This window comes from Nerophis ophidion, linkage group LG11 (genome assembly GCF_033978795.1).
Source record: "Nerophis ophidion isolate RoL-2023_Sa linkage group LG11, RoL_Noph_v1.0, whole genome shotgun sequence".
Taxonomy (NCBI): domain Eukaryota; kingdom Metazoa; phylum Chordata; class Actinopteri; order Syngnathiformes; family Syngnathidae; genus Nerophis; species Nerophis ophidion.
In genome coordinates this window covers 69,003,941-69,023,047 of record NC_084621.1, presented here as the reverse complement: position 1 = coordinate 69,023,047, position 19,107 = coordinate 69,003,941, and the positions used below count along the sequence as shown (strand labels likewise).

At 39.5% G+C, this 19,107-nt stretch overlaps 2 protein-coding genes across 2 annotated transcripts in view; both read right to left on the bottom strand.

Moving 5' to 3' along the window:
* LOC133562396 (ras-related protein Rab-25-like) overlaps positions 1-11,569 on the bottom strand; it is a 51,735-nt gene extending 40,166 nt beyond the window's left edge. Inside the window, exon 1 of the mRNA XM_061916576.1 lies at positions 11,391-11,569. Within this exon, the coding sequence (XP_061772560.1) occupies positions 11,391-11,427 (37 nt within the window). The 5' untranslated portion in view covers positions 11,428-11,569. The remainder of the gene's footprint in view (positions 1-11,390) is intronic.
* Positions 11,570-13,976: 2,407 nt separating this feature from the next.
* On the bottom strand, positions 13,977-19,009 carry LOC133562397 (ragulator complex protein LAMTOR2). The gene is made up of 4 exons (XM_061916577.1): positions 18,790-19,009; positions 14,301-14,463; positions 14,158-14,247; positions 13,977-14,088 (listed from the first exon to the last, which is right to left on the bottom strand). Exons 1-4 carry the CDS (start codon positions 18,978-18,980, stop codon positions 14,032-14,034), a joined length of 501 nt encoding a protein of 166 aa, XP_061772561.1. The 5' UTR covers positions 18,981-19,009; the 3' UTR covers positions 13,977-14,031.
* Between the last annotated feature and the right edge of the window lie 98 nt (positions 19,010-19,107).

The following is a 19,107-nucleotide window of genomic DNA, read 5'->3' as shown; positions in this document are numbered from 1 at the left end:
TGTCACTGTACATGACTGCCAACAATACTGTATGTCACTGTACATGACTGTCAACAATACTGTATGTCACTGTACATGACTGTCAACATACTGTATGTCACTGTAAATGACTGTCAACAATACTGTATGTCACTGTACATGACTGTCAACATACTGTATGTCACTGTACATGACTGTCAACAATACTGTATGTCACTGTACATGACTGTCAACATACTGTATGTCACTGTACATGACTGTCAACATACTGTATGTCACTGTACATGACTGTCAACAATACTGTATGTCACTGTACATGACTGTCAACAATACTGTATGTCACTGTACATGACTGTCAACCATACTGTATGTCACTGTACATGACTGTCAACAATACTGTATGTCACTGTACATGACTGTCAACATACTGTATGTCACTGTACATGACTGTCAACATACTGTATGTCACTGTACATGACTGTCAACAATACTGTATGTCACCGTACATGACTGTCAACAATACTGTATGTCACTGTACATGACTGTCAACAATACTGTATGTCACTGTACATGACTGTCAACATACTGTATGTCACTGTACATGACTGTCAACATACTGTATGTCACTGTACATGACTGTCAACATACTGTATGTCACTGCACATGACTGTCAACATACTGTATGTCACTGTACATGACTGTCAACAATACTGTATGTCACTGTACATGACTGTCAACATACTGTATGTCACTGTACATGACTGTCAACAATACTGTATGTCACTGTACATGACTGTCAACACACTGTATGTCACTGTACATGACTGTCAACAATACCGTATGTCACTGTACATGACTGTCAACAATACTGTATGTCACTGTACATGACTGTCAACAATACTGTATGTCACTGTACATGACTGTCAACAATACTGTATGTCACTGTACATGACTGTCAACAATACTGTATGTCACTGTAAATGACTGTCAACATACTGTATGTCACTGTACATGACTGTCAACAACACTGTATGTCACTGTACATGACTGTCAACAACACTGCATGTCACTGTACATGACTGTCAACAATACTGTATGTCACTGTACATGACTGTCAACAATACTGTATGTCACTGTACATGACTGTCAACATACTGTATGTCACTGTACATGACTGTCAACATACTGTATGTCACTGTACATGACTGTCAACATACTGTATGTCACTGTACATGACTGTCAACAATACTGTATGTCACTGTACATGACTGTCAACATACTGTATGTCACTGTACATGACTGTCAACAATACTGTATGTCACTGTACATGACTGTCAACAATACTGTATGTCACTGTACATGACTGTCAACATACTGTATGTCACTGTACATGACTGTCAACAACACTATGTCACTGTACATGACTGTCAACAACACTGTATGTCACTGTACATGACTGTCAACATACTGTATGTCACTGTACATGACTGTCAACAACACTGTATGTCACTGTACATGACTGTCAACAACACTGTATGTCACTGTACATGACTGTCAACAACACTGTATGTCACTGTACATGACTGTCAACATACTGTATGTCACTGTACATGACTGTCAACAACACTGTATGTCACTGTACATGACTGTCAACAACACTGTATGTCACTGTACATGACTGTCAACATACTGTATGTCACTGTACATGACTGTCAACATACTGTATGTCACTGTACATGACTGTCAACATACTGTATGTCACTGTACATGACTGTCAACATACTGTAAGTCACTGTACATGACTGTCAACATACTGTATGTCACTGTACATGACTGTCAACAATACTGTATGTCACTGTACATGACTGTCAACATACTGTATGTCACTGTACATGACTGTCAACATACTGTAAGTCACTGTACATGACTGTCAACATACTGTATGTCACTGTACATGACTGTCAACAACACTGTATGTCACTGTACATGACTGTCAACAACACTGTATGTCACTGTACATGACTGTCAACAACACTGTATGTCACTGTACATGACTGTCAACAACACTGTATGTCACTGTACATGACTGTCAACATACTGTATGTCACTGTACATGACTGTCAACAATACTGTATGTCACTGTACATGACTGTCAACATACTGTATGTCACTGTACATGACTGTCAACATACTGTATGTCACTGTACATGACTGTCAACAACACTGTATGTCACTGTACATGACTGTCAACAACACTGTATGTCACTGTACATGACTGTCAACAACACTGTATGTCACTGTACATGACTGTCAACAATACTGTATGTCACTGTACATGACTGTCAACATACTGTATGTCACTGTACATGACTGTCAACAATACTGTATGTCACTGTACATGACTGTCAACAATACTGTATGTCACTGTACATGACTGTCAACATACTGTATGTCACTGTACATGACTGTCAACAATACTGTATGTCACTGTACATGACTGTCAACATACTGTATGTCACTGTACATGACTGTCAACATACTGTATGTCACTGTACATGACTGTCAACAATACTGTATGTCACTGTACATGACTGTCAACATACTGTATGTCACTGTACATGACTGTCAACATACTGTGTGTCACTGTACATGACTGTCAACATACTGTGTGTCACTGTACATGACTGTCAACATACTGTAAGTCACTGTACATGACTGTCAACATACTGTATGTCACTGTACATGACTGTCAACAATACTGTATGTCACTGTACATGACTGTCAACATACTGTATGTCACTGTACATGACTGTCAACATACTGTATGTCACTGTACATGACTGTCAACAATACTGTATGTCACTGTACATGACTGTCAACAATACTGTATGTCACTGTACATGACTGTCAACATACTGTATGTCACTGTAAATGACTGTCAACAATACTGTATGTCACTGTACATGACTGTCAACAATACTGTATGTCACTGTACATGACTGTCAACATACTGTATGTCACTGTACATGACTGTCAACATACTGTATGTCACTGTACATGACTGTCAACAATACTGTATGTCACTGTACATGACTGTCAACAATACTGTATGTCACTGTACATGACTGTCAACCATACTGTATGTCACTGTACATGACTGTCAACAATACTGTATGTCACTGTACATGACTGTCAACATACTGTATGTCACTGTACATGACTGTCAACATACTGTATGTCACTGTAAATGACTGTCAACAATACTGTATGTCACTGTACATGACTGTCAACATACTGTATGTCACTGTACATGACTGTCAACATACTGTATGTCACTGTAAATGACTGTCAACAATACTGTATGTCACTGTACATGACTGTCAACATACTGTATGTCACTGTACATGACTGTCAACATACTGTATGTCACTGTAAATGACTGTCAACAATACTGTATGTCACTGTACATGACTGTCAACATACTGTATGTCACTGTACATGACTGTCAACATACTGTATGTCACTGTAAATGACTGTCAACAATACTGTATGTCACTGCACATGACTGTCAACATACTGTATGTCACTGTACATGACTGTCAACATACTGTATGTCACTGTAAATGACTGTCAACAATACTGTATGTCACTGTACATGACTGTCAACATACTGTATGTCACTGTACATGACTGTCTACAACACTGTATGTCACTGTACATGACTGTCAACATACTGTATGTCACTGTACATGACTGTCAACATACTGTATGTCACTGTACATGACTGTCAACATACTGTATGTCACTGTACATGACTGTCAACAATACTGTATGTCACTGTACATGACTGTCAACATACTGTATGTCACTGTACATGACTGTCAACAATACTGTCAAAGCAATCATTAGCCAGACATCTGACATAATTTACATTGAAGATGTTCACAGCAGTAGTTTTACTGGCTTTACACATTTTTCAGTGGCAGATATTTCTTAGTTGTTTTTGACTGCTTGGCTCTGACACACTTGCATTGTTTTGATATCACACACTAGCCGTGCTATCTGAGGACTGACATTCATCTCATCATTGACCTAAGCATCCATCTGAGGACTGACATTCACCTCATCATTGACCTAAGCATCCATCTGAGGACTGACATTCATCTCATCATTGACCTAAGCATCCATCTGAGGACTGACATTCATCTCATCATTGACCTAAGCATCCATCTGAGGACTGACATTCATCTCATCATTGACCTAAGCATCCATCTGAGGACTGACATTCACCTCATCATTGACCTAAGCATCCATCTGAGGACTGACATTCACCTCATCATTGACCTAAGCATCCATCTGACTGACATTCATCTCATCATTGACCTAAGCATCCATCTGAGGACTGACATTCACCTCATCATTGACCTAAGCATCCATCTGACTGACATTCATCTCATCATTGACCTAAGCATCCATCTGAGGACTGACATTCACCTCATCATTGACCTAAGCATCCATCTGAGGACTGACATTCACCTCATCATTGACCTAAGCATCCATCTGAGGACTGACATTCACCTCATCATTGACCTAAGCATCCATCTGAGGACTGACATTCACCTCATCATTGACCTAAGCATCCATCTGAGGACTGACATTCATCTCATCATTGACCTAAGCATCCATCTGAGGACTGACATTCATCTCATCATTGACCTAAGCATCCATCTGAGGACTGACATTCACCTCATCATTGACCTAAGCATCCATCTGAGGACTGACATTCATCTCATCATTGACCTAAGCATCCATCTGAGGACTGACATTCATCTCATCATTGACCTAAGCATCCATCTGAGGACTGACATTCATCTCATCATTGACCTAAGCATCCATCTGAGGACTGACATTCATCTCATCATTGACCTAAGCATCCATCTGAGGACTGACATTCATCTCATCATTGACCTAAGCATCCATCTGAGGACTGACATTCATCTCATCATTGACCTAAGCATCCATCTGAGGACTGACATTCATCTCATCATTGACCTAAGCATCCATCTGAGGACTGACATTCATCTCATCATTGACCTAAGCATCCATCTGAGGACTGACATTCATCTCATCATTGACCTAAGCATCCACCTGAGGACTGACATTCATCTCATCATTGACCTAAGCATCCATCTGAGGACTGACATTCATCTCATCATTGACCTAAGCATCCACCTGAGGACTGACATTCATCTCATCATTGACCTAAGCATCCATCTGAGGACTGACATTCATCTCATCATTGACCTAAGCATCCATCTGATCATTGACCGATACATTGATCTGATGACTGACATTGACGTGATGACTGACATTGATCTGATGACTGACATTGACGTGATGACTGACATTGATCTGATGACTGACATTGATCTGATGACTGACATTGACGTGATGACTGACATTGATGTGATGACTGACATTGATGTGATGACTGACATTGATCTGATGACTGACATTGATCTGATGACTGACATTGACGTGATGACTGACATTGATCTGATGACTGACATTGATGTGATGACTGACATTGATCTGATCATTGATGTGATGACTGACATTGATCTGATCATTGATGTGCTGACTGACATTGATGTGATCATTGATGTCCACATCTGTACGTTCAAAACAAATTGCATGAATAATTGAAGTGTGTTGATGATTGATGCACAAAGTTAGAGGAATGACTCAAATGACTAAAGAGTAAAAAACCTCCAAGTGACATTTACATGATTTGTTGTCTTCTTGCTGCTAAAGTATCCTTTTGTCTGAGAAATAGTTTGTCAAGATATTATTGATCATAGCCAGGTGACTTTTGTCAAGATGTTATTGACCATAGCCAGGTGAGTTTTGTCAAGATGTTATTGACCATAGCCAGGTGAGTTTTGTCAAGATGTCATTGATCATAGCCAGGTGAGTTTTGTCAAGATGGTATTGATCATAGCCAGGTGAGTTTTGTCAAGATGTTATTGATCATAGCCAGGTGAGTTTTGTCAAGATGTCATCGATCATAGCCAGGTGAGTTTTGTCAAGATGTCATCGATCATAGCCAGGTGAGTTTTGTCAAGATGTCATCGGTCATAGCCAGGTGAGTTTTGTCAAGATGTTATTGATCATAGCCAGGTGACTTTTGTCAAGATGTTATTGACCATAGCCAGGTGAGTTTTGTCAAGATGTTATTGATCATAGCCAGGTGAGTTTTGTCAAGATGTCATTGATCATAGCCAGGTGAGTTTTGTCAAGATGTTATTGATCATAGCCAGGTGAGTTTTGTCAAGATGGTATTGATCATAGCCAGGTGAGTTTTGTCAAGATGTTATTGATCATAGCCAGGTGAGTTTTGTCAAGATGTTATTGATCATACCCAGGTGAGTTTTGTCAAGATGTTATTGATCATAGCCAGGTGAGTTTTGTCAAGATGTTATTGATCATAGCCAGGTGACTTTTGTCTAGATGTTATTGATCATAGCCAGGTGAGTTTTGTCAAGATGTTATTGATCATAGCCAGGTGACTTTTGTCAAGATGTTATTGATCATAGCCAGGTGAGTTTTGTCAAGATGGTATTGATCATAGCCAGGTGAGTTTTGTCAAGATGTCATCGATCATAGCCAGGTGAGTTTTGTCAAGATGTTATTGATCATAGCCAGGTGAGTTTTGTCAAGATGTCATCGATCATAGCCAGGTGAGTTTTGTCAAGATGTCATCGATCATAGCCAGGTGAGTTTTGTCAAGATGTCATCGGTCATAGCCAGGTGAGTTTTGTCAAGATGTTATTGATCATAGCCAGGTGACTTTTGTCAAGATGTTATTGACCATAGCCAGGTGAGTTTTGTCAAGATGTTATTGATCATAGCCAGGTGAGTTTTGTCAAGATGTCATTGATCATAGCCAGGTGAGTTTTGTCAAGATGTTATTGATCATAGCCAGGTGAGTTTTGTCAAGATGGTATTGATCATAGCCAGGTGAGTTTTGTCAAGATGTTATTGATCATAGCCAGGTGAGTTTTGTCAAGATGTTATTGATCATACCCAGGTGAGTTTTGTCAAGATGTTATTGATCATAGCCAGGTGAGTTTTGTCAAGATGTTATTGATCATAGCCAGGTGACTTTTGTCTAGATGTTATTGATCATAGCCAGGTGAGTTTTGTCAAGATGTTATTGATCATAGCCAGGTGACTTTTGTCAAGATGTTATTGATCATAGCCAGGTGAGTTTTGTCAAGATGGTATTGATCATAGCCAGGTGAGTTTTGTCAAGATGTCATCGATCATAGCCAGGTGAGTTTTGTCAAGATGTTATTGATCATAGCCAGGTGAGTTTTGTCAAGATGTCATCGATCATAGCCAGGTGAGTTTTGTCAAGATGTCATTGATCATAGCCAGGTGAGTTTTGTCAAGATGTCATCGATCATAGCCAGGTGACTTTTGTCAAGATGTCATCGATCATAGCCAGGTGACTTTTGTCAAGATGTCACCGACCATAGCCAGGTGAGTTTTGTCAAGATGTCATCGATCATAGCCAGGTGAGTTTTGTCAAGATGTTATTGACCATAGCCAGGTGAGTTTTGTCAAGATGTTATTGATCATAGCCAGGTGAGTTTTGTCAAGATGTCATTGATCATAGCCAGGTGAGTTTTGTCAAGATGTTATTGATCATAGCCAGGTGAGTTTTGTCAAGATGTTATTGATCATAGCCAGGTGAGTTTTGTCAAGATGTTATTGATCATACCCAGGTGAGTTTTGTCAAGATGTTATTGATCATAGCCAGGTGAGTTTTGTCAAGATGTTATTGATCATAGCCAGGTGACTTTTGTCAAGATGTTATTGACCATAGCCAGGTGAGTTTTGTCAAGATGTTATTGATCATAGCCAGGTGAGTTTTGTCAAGATGTCATTGATCATAGCCAGGTGAGTTTTGTCAAGATGTTATTGATCATAGCCAGGTGAGTTTTGTCAAGATGTTATTGATCATAGCCAGGTGAGTTTTGTCAAGATGTTATTGATCATACCCAGGTGAGTTTTGTCAAGATGTTATTGATCATAGCCAGGTGAGTTTTGTCAAGATGTTATTGATCATAGCCAGGTGACTTTTGTCTAGATGTTATTGATCATAGCCAGGTGAGTTTTGTCAAGATGTTATTGATCATAGCCAGGTGACTTTTGTCAAGATGTTATTGATCATAGCCAGGTGAGTTTTGTCAAGATGGTATTGATCATAGCCAGGTGAGTTTTGTCAAGATGTCATTGATCATAGCCAGGTGAGTTTTGTCAAGATGTCATTGATCATAGCCAGGTGAGTTTTGTCAAGATGTCATCGATCATAGCCAGGTGACTTTTGTCAAGATGTCATCGATCATAGCCAGGTGACTTTTGTCAAGATGTCACCGATCATAGCCAGGTGAGTTTTGTCAAGATGTCATCGATCATAGCCAGGTGAGTTTTGTCAAGATGTTATTGATCATAGCCAGGTGAGTTTTGTCAAGATGTCATCGATCATAGCCAGGTGAGTTTTGTCAAGATGTCATTGATCATAGCCAGGTGACTTTTGTCAAGATGTTATTGATCATAGCCAGGTGAGTTTTGTCAAGATGTTATTGATCATAGCCAGGTGAGTTTTGTCAAGATGTCATCGATCATAGCCAGGTGAGTTTTGTCAAGATGTTATTGATCATAGCCAGGTGAGTTTTGTCAAGATGTCATCGATCATAGCCAGGTGAGTTTTGTCAAGATGTCATCGATCATAGCCAGGTGAGTTTTGTCAAGATGTCATCGATCATAGCCAGGTGACTTTTGTCAAGATGTTATTGATCATAGCCAGGTGAGTTTTGTCAAGATGTCATCGATCATAGCCAGGTGACTTTTGTCAAGATGTCATCGATCATAGCCAGGTGAGTTTTGTCAAGATGTCACCGATCATAGCCAGGTGAGTTTTGTCAAGATGTCATCGATCATAGCCAGGTGACTTTTGTCAAGATGTTATTGATCATAGCCAGGTGAGTTTTGTCAAGATGTTATTGATCATAGCCAGGTGAGTTTTGTCAAGATGTCATCGATCATAGCCAGGTGAGTTTTGTCAAGATGTTATTGATCATAGCCAGGTGAGTTTTGTCAAGATGTCATCGATCATAGCCAGGTGAGTTTTGTCAAGATGTCATCGATCATAGCCAGGTGAGTTTTGTCAAGATGTCATCGATCATAGCCAGGTGACTTTTGTCAAGATGTTATTGATCATAGCCAGGTGAGTTTTGTCAAGATGTCATCGATCATAGCCAGGTGACTTTTGTCAAGATGTCATCGATCATAGCCAGGTGAGTTTTGTCAAGATGTCACCGATCATAGCCAGGTGAGTTTTGTCAAGATGTCATCGATCATAGCCAGGTGACTTTTGTCAAGATGTTATTGATCATAGCCAGGTGAGTTTTGTCAAGATGTCATCGATCATAGCCAGGTGAGTTTTGTCAAGATGTCATCGATCATAGCCAGGTGACTTTTGTCAAGATGTTATTGATCATAGCCAGGTGAGTTTTGTCAAGATGTCATCGATCATAGCCAGGTGAGTTTTGTCAAGATGTTATTGATCATAGCCAGGTGAGTTTTGTCAAGATGTTATTGACCATAGCCAGGTGAGTTTTGTCAAGATGTTATTGATCATAGCCAGGTGAGTTTTGTCAAGATGTCATTGATCATAGCCAGGTGACTTTTGTCAAGATGTTATTGACCATAGCCAGGTGAGTTTTGTCAAGATGTTATTGATCATAGCCAGGTGAGTTTTGTCAAGATGTCATTGATCATAGCCAGGTGAGTTTTGTCAAGATGTTATTGATCATAGCCAGGTGAGTTTTGTCAAGATGTTATTGATCATAGCCAGGTGAGTTTTGTCAAGATGTTATTGATCATACCCAGGTGAGTTTTGTCAAGATGTTATTGATCATAGCCAGGTGAGTTTTGTCAAGATGTTATTGATCATAGCCAGGTGACTTTTGTCTAGATGTTATTGATCATAGCCAGGTGAGTTTTGTCAAGATGTTATTGATCATAGCCAGGTGACTTTTGTCAAGATGTTATTGATCATAGCCAGGTGAGTTTTGTCAAGATGGTATTGATCATAGCCAGGTGAGTTTTGTCAAGATGTCATTGATCATAGCCAGGTGAGTTTTGTCAAGATGTCATTGATCATAGCCAGGTGAGTTTTGTCAAGATGTCATCGATCATAGCCAGGTGACTTTTGTCAAGATGTCATCGATCATAGCCAGGTGACTTTTGTCAAGATGTCACCGATCATAGCCAGGTGAGTTTTGTCAAGATGTCATCGATCATAGCCAGGTGAGTTTTGTCAAGATGTTATTGATCATAGCCAGGTGAGTTTTGTCAAGATGTCATCGATCATAGCCAGGTGAGTTTTGTCAAGATGTCATTGATCATAGCCAGGTGACTTTTGTCAAGATGTTATTGATCATAGCCAGGTGAGTTTTGTCAAGATGTTATTGATCATAGCCAGGTGAGTTTTGTCAAGATGTCATCGATCATAGCCAGGTGAGTTTTGTCAAGATGTTATTGATCATAGCCAGGTGAGTTTTGTCAAGATGTCATCGATCATAGCCAGGTGAGTTTTGTCAAGATGTCATCGATCATAGCCAGGTGAGTTTTGTCAAGATGTCATCGATCATAGCCAGGTGACTTTTGTCAAGATGTTATTGATCATAGCCAGGTGAGTTTTGTCAAGATGTCATCGATCATAGCCAGGTGACTTTTGTCAAGATGTCATCGATCATAGCCAGGTGAGTTTTGTCAAGATGTCACCGATCATAGCCAGGTGAGTTTTGTCAAGATGTCATCGATCATAGCCAGGTGACTTTTGTCAAGATGTTATTGATCATAGCCAGGTGAGTTTTGTCAAGATGTCATCGATCATAGCCAGGTGAGTTTTGTCAAGATGTCATCGATCATAGCCAGGTGACTTTTGTCAAGATGTTATTGATCATAGCCAGGTGAGTTTTGTCAAGATGTCATCGATCATAGCCAGGTGAGTTTTGTCAAGATGTCATTGATCATAGCCAGGTGAGTTTTGTCAAGATGTTATTGATCATAGCCAGGTGAGTTTTGTCAAGATGTCATCGATCATAGCCAGGTGAGTTTTGTCAAGATGTCATCGATCATAGCCAGGTGACTTTTGTCAAGATGTCATTGATCATAGCCAGGTGAGTTTTGTCAAGATGTCATCGATCATAGCCAGGTGAGAGCGAGGACAAGGGTGGTCTTGTTGGCCACAATGTCAGCGCGGACATGGAATGATTAAACAAGGTCAAGACCCAGGAAGGCCGGAACGTTTTTGGAAGTAAAACAACCTGACTCACCCTTGAAGACAAAATTGTAGGCCTCGTCCGAACCCATGTTGCATCCATCCACTTCTTCTTCTTCTTCTTCTCCTCCTCACAGAGCAGCAGACGTCACTAGTCGGAGTCTTCCTGGGTGCACGACATGTTGTTTGCAGGCCTGGGAGCGGCTGGCCTCAGCACGGGGGGCGTGTCTTCAGGCTGAGGCAGGTCGATCAGGTGGGAGGGGCCAGCAGGTGAAGTGGAAGGGTTGGTCAGGCGCTCCCTGCTGGCGGGAATAAAGTACTGCATGCAGAAGGTTGATTACCATGAATTGATTAACGTGGACCCCGACTTAAACAAGTTGAAAAACTTATTGGGGTGTTACCATTTAGTGCTCAATTGTACAGAACATGTACTGTACTGTGCAATCTACTAATAAAAGTTTCAATCAATCAATAAATGGTAAGTCTGTGAGGAATGTACTGGAATAAAAAGCAAGCAAAAACGGATATTTATATTAAAAGAGTAAACTTTCTGCCAGCTTTACATTATTGGGACCTAAGTATATCACTATTAAATATTAGCTACAACATTTGATCTTTTGTCTTACTTCTTAATATTTTCCCCTGTAAAAATATAATCTGACAACAGGCGCCCTCTGCTGGCGAGAATAAAGTACTGCATGTAGAAGGTTTATTGGAATGTCTTTGAGGAATGAACTGGAATAAAAAGCAATTGCATAAATGGAAATGAATATTAAACACAGAGGGCCACACACGGAAAATGCGGGGGCCTTTTTTAACAATTTTAATTTCTTAATCAAATACAATATAAACTTTTTTCCCCCTTTAGATCTCCCCTCAAGTTTATTCTCAGGGCCTGGAAGGGTGTCAATCAAAACAGTCTTAAAAATAACTTTGATTTATTTTCTTGATCAAAGCTTGGATCATTAGATCAACTTAAGGCAAACCTTTTGGCTCAGGGGCCACATTGGCTTTTGAAATGGGACAGACGGGCCGAGCGAGCACACAGCACATTTCGAAGTGGGAACTAATAGTAGGCTTCTGTGACTAGAGAAAGAAAAACACCAGGCTGTGTGTTTTATGCCTGAAAAGTGTTTGTCCATCTTACACATTCATTTGTGTTGGAACACATTTACCCCTGCAGGTCACCAGCATTTGTGAACTGATTAAAAGTACTATTTTTTTGTTGGTAAATGAGGTATGAGGAGAGGTTGTCATTACACTTCAACATCTCTAACATTTACATGCTGCCTCTTTGCTGGGTCACCATTGCAAAAAAAGACTTCTTCATTTCCTTGCCCTGGATTAGTAAATATACAAATACAAGTATACGAGGATGACTTTGTGTTGTTAAATACTTATATACTAGATTACCCAGAAGGCTTAGCGCCGCCGCCGACAACAACAAAATAGTAAGTGATGCAGGTCTACCATGTGGCATATGAGAGATGTCACAACCAATTCAAGATAACGAAAAAAAACTCAGCTAACTAAACAAAACATCCACAACTTCGCTTTGCCTTATAAGTTAGAATAATATACAGTCTATCAATGATCTTTTTGGAAATACTGTCAAAGAGCTTTGGGCTCCTTAAAAAGGGGTAGAAAAGCACAATACAAGTACAACCCATTTACCATTTAAAACTGTATCACTCAGTCTTTCATATCACTTAATATTGATAATTACTTATATTCTTAATGACTTATGCAAAATAAGAAACAGGGGAAAAATATACAAAATAAGAACGATGGAATTTAAAATGTCAGGAGCAAAAATAAAACATGCAGGAGCAAAAATAACAAAACATGTAAACATGCAGAAAAACTAGTTGGGTGCCAGGAAGTTAAAGCTGTGCAACATTTCAATTTGGTCTGTTATGCTTATCTATGTATGACAATGTATTTATGTTAAGCTGTAATTATTATTGACTGTTCTTTCTGAGCAGCACATTTGTTATTTACTCAGTCCTGAACTTTAGTTCCTAGCTGTTGTTTCCATACACCCCAACAGAGAGCACACCAAGCCTGAAAAGAAGAGGTGGGAGTGACTAAGGACTACGGCACCTTTTGAAAAAAAAAACAAAAAAACAACTGCAATACTGACGAGGAGATTTTTCCTCTTTTAGCCACAATTTATTTACTCTCTGCAGCACTGATTTGTACTTTCACTTCTCACTGCAAGCATAGAATCAACAGCGAGACAACAAACGTGATTGTTGATACTGTTGCCTCATTGGCCGTTAGAGTGTCTCTCCCATTGATCACTTCCTGTTTTACCAGAGTGCCTTTGTTCATGCAAGCAACCTTGCTTTGCAACTTCCAACCCAAGGGAGAAATAATACACACATACATACATATACAGGTATGACAACATATATATATATATATATATATATATAGATATATATATATACATATAAATGTATGACAACATATATATATATATATACATACACACATATATATATGTATGTGTATATATATGTATGTGTATATATATATATATATATATGTATGTGTGTATATATATATATATATATATATATATATATATATATATATATATATATAAACAAAGAAAAAAGGCAACTATAGCAAAAGCTACAATGACATGGAGTTTATTGCTTTAAAAGCTGCACTTTACGAAGGATAGACTACTAAGATGCGGCCACTTGGGTGAGCGGTTCTTCCAGGTACTCCACCAGAGCCTCTGCCTGCAAAAGAAGAAGATGGTGTTGATGGCGGTCCTGGATGGATGACAACTCCTGTGATAAAAGTCTCACCTTGGCTTTGAGCATCCCAAAGCCCACCGTCTCCTTGGCGTACATGCACAGAAGCAGGTTGGCCACACGAGTGATGGCCACCCTTCCCTCCTGACAATGGCTCAACTTATGACATGATCTTGTACAAATGCTTTGTCTCTTACCATGCAGTCCATTAGAATGAACTTCAGCTTGTCTTCATTGAAAGCTTGGTGGCCGTTCTTGTCGTACGCCGCCCAGATGTTGCTGGCGATGGCGGCGGTGACCCGAGCGTCCGTGTCGCCGTAGCCGGAGTACGCCAGCAAGGAGCCTTCGTTGTTCAGTAAACTGACCAAAGTGGAAAGTTAAAGTGGTTCTATGCACAAATTGTGAGAATACAGTGGATCTGCAAAACTCTGCACACATTTTATGAGCAAGCATCAAAGGATGAAGGTGGCACATTGTGCACACTTCTTCCAAAAGGACCATTGGCCACCAGAGCTGCTCTTAGAAGACACCAGGTTATGGCATCAATTACTACCAACTTAGTCAATTATATGGATTTTCTGGGGAAAAATGGCCGATTTTCGGAGGGAAAGCTGACTTATGGGGAGGTTTTTAATCACAAATATTTATTAAAAATCCAGGATTAAGCAGTGTTGGAAATGATGATTTGAAATAGGCAGTCTCGTGTACACATGACCATCATACACTTGAATATGCAGTCTAGTGTACTAGACCACCATACACTTGAATATGCAGTCTAGTGTACACATGACCATCATACACTTGAATATGCAGTCTAGTGTACTAGACCACCATACACTTGAATATGCAGTCTAGTGTACACATGACCACCATACACTTGAATATGCAGTCTAGTGTACTAGACCACCATACACTTGAATATGCAGTCTAGTGTACACATGACCATCATACACTTGAATATGCAGTCTAGTGTACTAGACCACATACACTTGAATATGCAGTCTAGTGTACTAGACCATCATACACTTGAATATGCAGTCTGGTGTACACATGACCACCATACACTTGAATATGCAGTCTAGTGTACTAGACCACATACACTTGAATATGCAGTCTAGTGTACACATGACCATCATACACTTGAATATGCAGTCTAGTGTACACATGACCACCATACACTTGAATATGCAGTCTAGTGTACTAGACCACATACACTTGAATATGCAGTCTAGTGTACACATGACCATCATACACTTGAATATGCAGTCTAGTGTACTAGACCACATACACTTGAATATGCAGTCTAGTGTACTAGACCATCATACACTTGAATATGCAGTCTAGTGTACACATGACCACCATACACTTGAATATGCAGTCTAGTGTACTAGACCACCATACACTTGAATATGCAGTCTAGTGTAATAGACCACCATACACTTGAATATGCAGTCTAGTGTACTAGACCACCGTACACTTGAATATGCAGTCTAGTGTACTAGACCACCATACACTTGAATATGCAGTCTAGTGTACTAGATCATCATACACTTTAATATGCAGTCTAGTGTACACATGACCACCATACACTTGAATATGCAGTCTAGTGTACTAGACCACCATAGACTTGAATATGCAGTCTAGTGTACTAGACCACCATAGACTTGAATATGCAGTCTAGTGTACTAGACCACCACAGACTTGAATATGCAGTCTAGTGTACTAGACCACCATAGACTTGAATATGCAGTCTAGTGTACTAGACCACCATACACTTGAATATGCAGTCTAGTGTACTTATATGCAGTCTAGTGTACTAGACCACCATACACTTGAATATGCAGTCCAGTGCACTAGACCAACATAAACACTTGAATATGCAGTCTAGTGTACTAGACCACCATACACTTGAATATGCAGTCTAGTGTACTAGACCACCATACACTTGAATATGCAGTCTAGTGTACTAGACCATCATACACTTGAATATGCAGTCTAGTGTACTAGACCACCATAGACTTGAATATGCAGTCTAGTGTACTAGACCACCATAGACTTGAATATGCAGTCTAGTGTACTAGACCACCATAGACTTGAATATGCAGTCTAGTGTACTAGACCACCATAGACTTGAATATGCAGTCTAGTGTACTAGACCACCATAGACTTGAATATGCAGTCTAGTGTACTAGACCACCATACACTTGAATATGCAGTCTAGTGTAATAGACCACCATACACTTGAATATGCAGTCTAGTGTACTAGACCACCATACACTTGAATATGCAGTCTAGTGTACTAGACCACCATACACTTGAATATGCAGTCTAGTGTACTAGACCATCATACACTTTAATATGCAGTCTAGTGTACACATGACCACCATACACTTGAATATGCAGTCTAGTGTACTAGACCACCATAGACTTGAATATGCAGTCTAGTGTACTAGACCACCATAGACTTGAATATGCAGTCTAGTGTACTTATATGCAGTCTAGTGTACTAGACCACCATACACTTGAATATGCAGTCTAGTGTACTAGACCATCATACACTTGAATATGCAGTCTAGTGTACACATGACCACCATACACTTGAATATGCAGTCTAGTGTACTAGACCACCATACACTTGAATATGCAGTCTAGTGTAATAGACCACCATACACTTGAATATGCAGTCTAGTGTACTAGACCACCATACACTTGAATATGCAGTCTAGTGTACTAGACCATCATACACTTTAATATGCAGTCTAGTGTACACATGACCACCATACACTTGAATATGCAGTCTAGTGTACTAGACCACCATACACTTGAATATGCAGTCTAGTGTACTAGACCACCATAGACTTGAATATGCAGTCTAGTGTACTAGACCACCATAGACTTGAATATGCAGTCTGGTGTACTAGACCACCATAGACTTGAATATGCAGTCTAGTGTACTAGACCACCATAGACTTGAATATGCAGTCTAGTGTACTAGACCACCATAGACTTGAATATGCAGTCTAGTGTACTAGACCACCATACACTTGAATATGCAGTCTAGTGTACTTATATGCAGTCTAGTGTACTAGACCACCATACACTTGAATATGCAGTCCAGTGCACTAGACCAACATAAACACTTGAATATGCAGTCTAGTGTACTAGACCACCATAGACTTGAATATGCAGTCTAGTGTACTAGACCACCATACACTTGAATATGCAGTCTAGTGTACTAGACCATCATACACTTGAATATGCAGTCTAGTGTACTAGACCACCATAGACTTGAATATGCAGTCTAGTGTACTAGACCACCATAGACTTGAATATGCAGTCTAGTGTACTAGACCACCATAGACTTGAATATGCAGTCTAGTGTACTAGACCACCATAGACTTGAATATGCAGTCTAGTGTACTAGACCACCACAGACTTGAATATGCAGTCTAGTGTACTAGACCACCATAGACTTGAATATGCAGTCTAGTGTACTAGACCACCATACACTTGAATATGCAGTCTAGTGTACTTATATGCAGTCTAGTGTACTAGACCACCATACACTTGAATATGCAGTCCAGTGCACTAGACCAACATAAACACTTGAATATGCAGTCTAGTGTACTAGACCACCATACACTTGAATATGCAGTCTAGTGTACTAGACCACCATACACTTGAATATGCAGTCTAGTGTACTAGACCATCATACACTTGAATATGCAGTCTAGTGTACTAGACCACCATAGACTTGAATATGCAGTCTAGTGTACTAGACCACCATAGACTTGAATATGCAGTCTAGTGTACTAGACCACCATAGACTTGAATATGCAGTCTAGTGTACTAGACCACCATAGACTTGAATATGCAGTCTAGTGTACTAGACCACCATACACTTGAATATGCAGTCTAGTGTACTTATATGCAGTCTAGTGTACTAGACCACCATACACTTGAATATGCAGTCCAGTGCACTAGACCAACATAAACACTTGAATATGCAGTCTAGTGTACACATGACATAATGCCCTTATTGTCTAATAAAACATTGTTTTTAAATGGCAAACACACAAAATATGCAATATTTTCCACAAAAATATTTCGAATTGGAATTGTTGATGTAAATTATTCAGAGCCTTGAATAGTTCTATGTACAATAACAGCATTGATTTTGATTCATGATTATTTTTTCAGTAAAAACAGTCTGCATGGCACCTTTATGTAATCAGAGTAGAAACTGCAACTTTCTCTCGTTACCTTTCACCTATTTGTTTTTTTAATCCACTATTTGTAGAATACAAATAGTTAAAAAAAAAATGGTTTAATGAATCAACTTATTTTTCACTTGTGTAACAATTAAGGGTGATCCAATGTGGGAAATGTGTTTTAAAATACACAACAAGACAACTTATGATTTTCAAATAGCTAGGATGAATAATCGGATGGATATAAAAGACTAGTGCAGTCAGGGAGAGTACAAGTAGTAAAAGAACATCTTTAGAAAGTATTAGAAAAAGATGTTCCGAGAAACGGCTGGCAAAACAAGTCTTATTCCATGTGGAGTTAGTAGCGGAGTCAAAGAGCAAAGTTGAGATTATTTACTGAAGCGACTTTTCAAACAAGCATGTTAGCATGTTAGCATGTTAGCATGTGGCGGTAAAGGAGGCTAGCTGCACTTACAGCGTGCTCTGGACTCCGTTTGTGTTCGCTTGGCTCAGAACTTGCGTCAGTGCCTTTGGTCGTAACATGGCGTAGGCTTCTACTTGGAAAAGAAAGAATTTACTGCGCAAAATGAGAAAATCCTGCGAGATATTGCACACCGCGGTCAGCTGATGGAGATTTTGTCTTCCTGTTCCGGGTTCGCAATGCATTGTGGATGTTGTTTTGAACGGCGTGCCCATCCGTTAAAATACAATGTTTCACAAAATGTTATGCGTTCATTGAATTCATAGCAATTGATGCATCATCCAAAATAGAACTTTAGCACTTTGTTTTGGA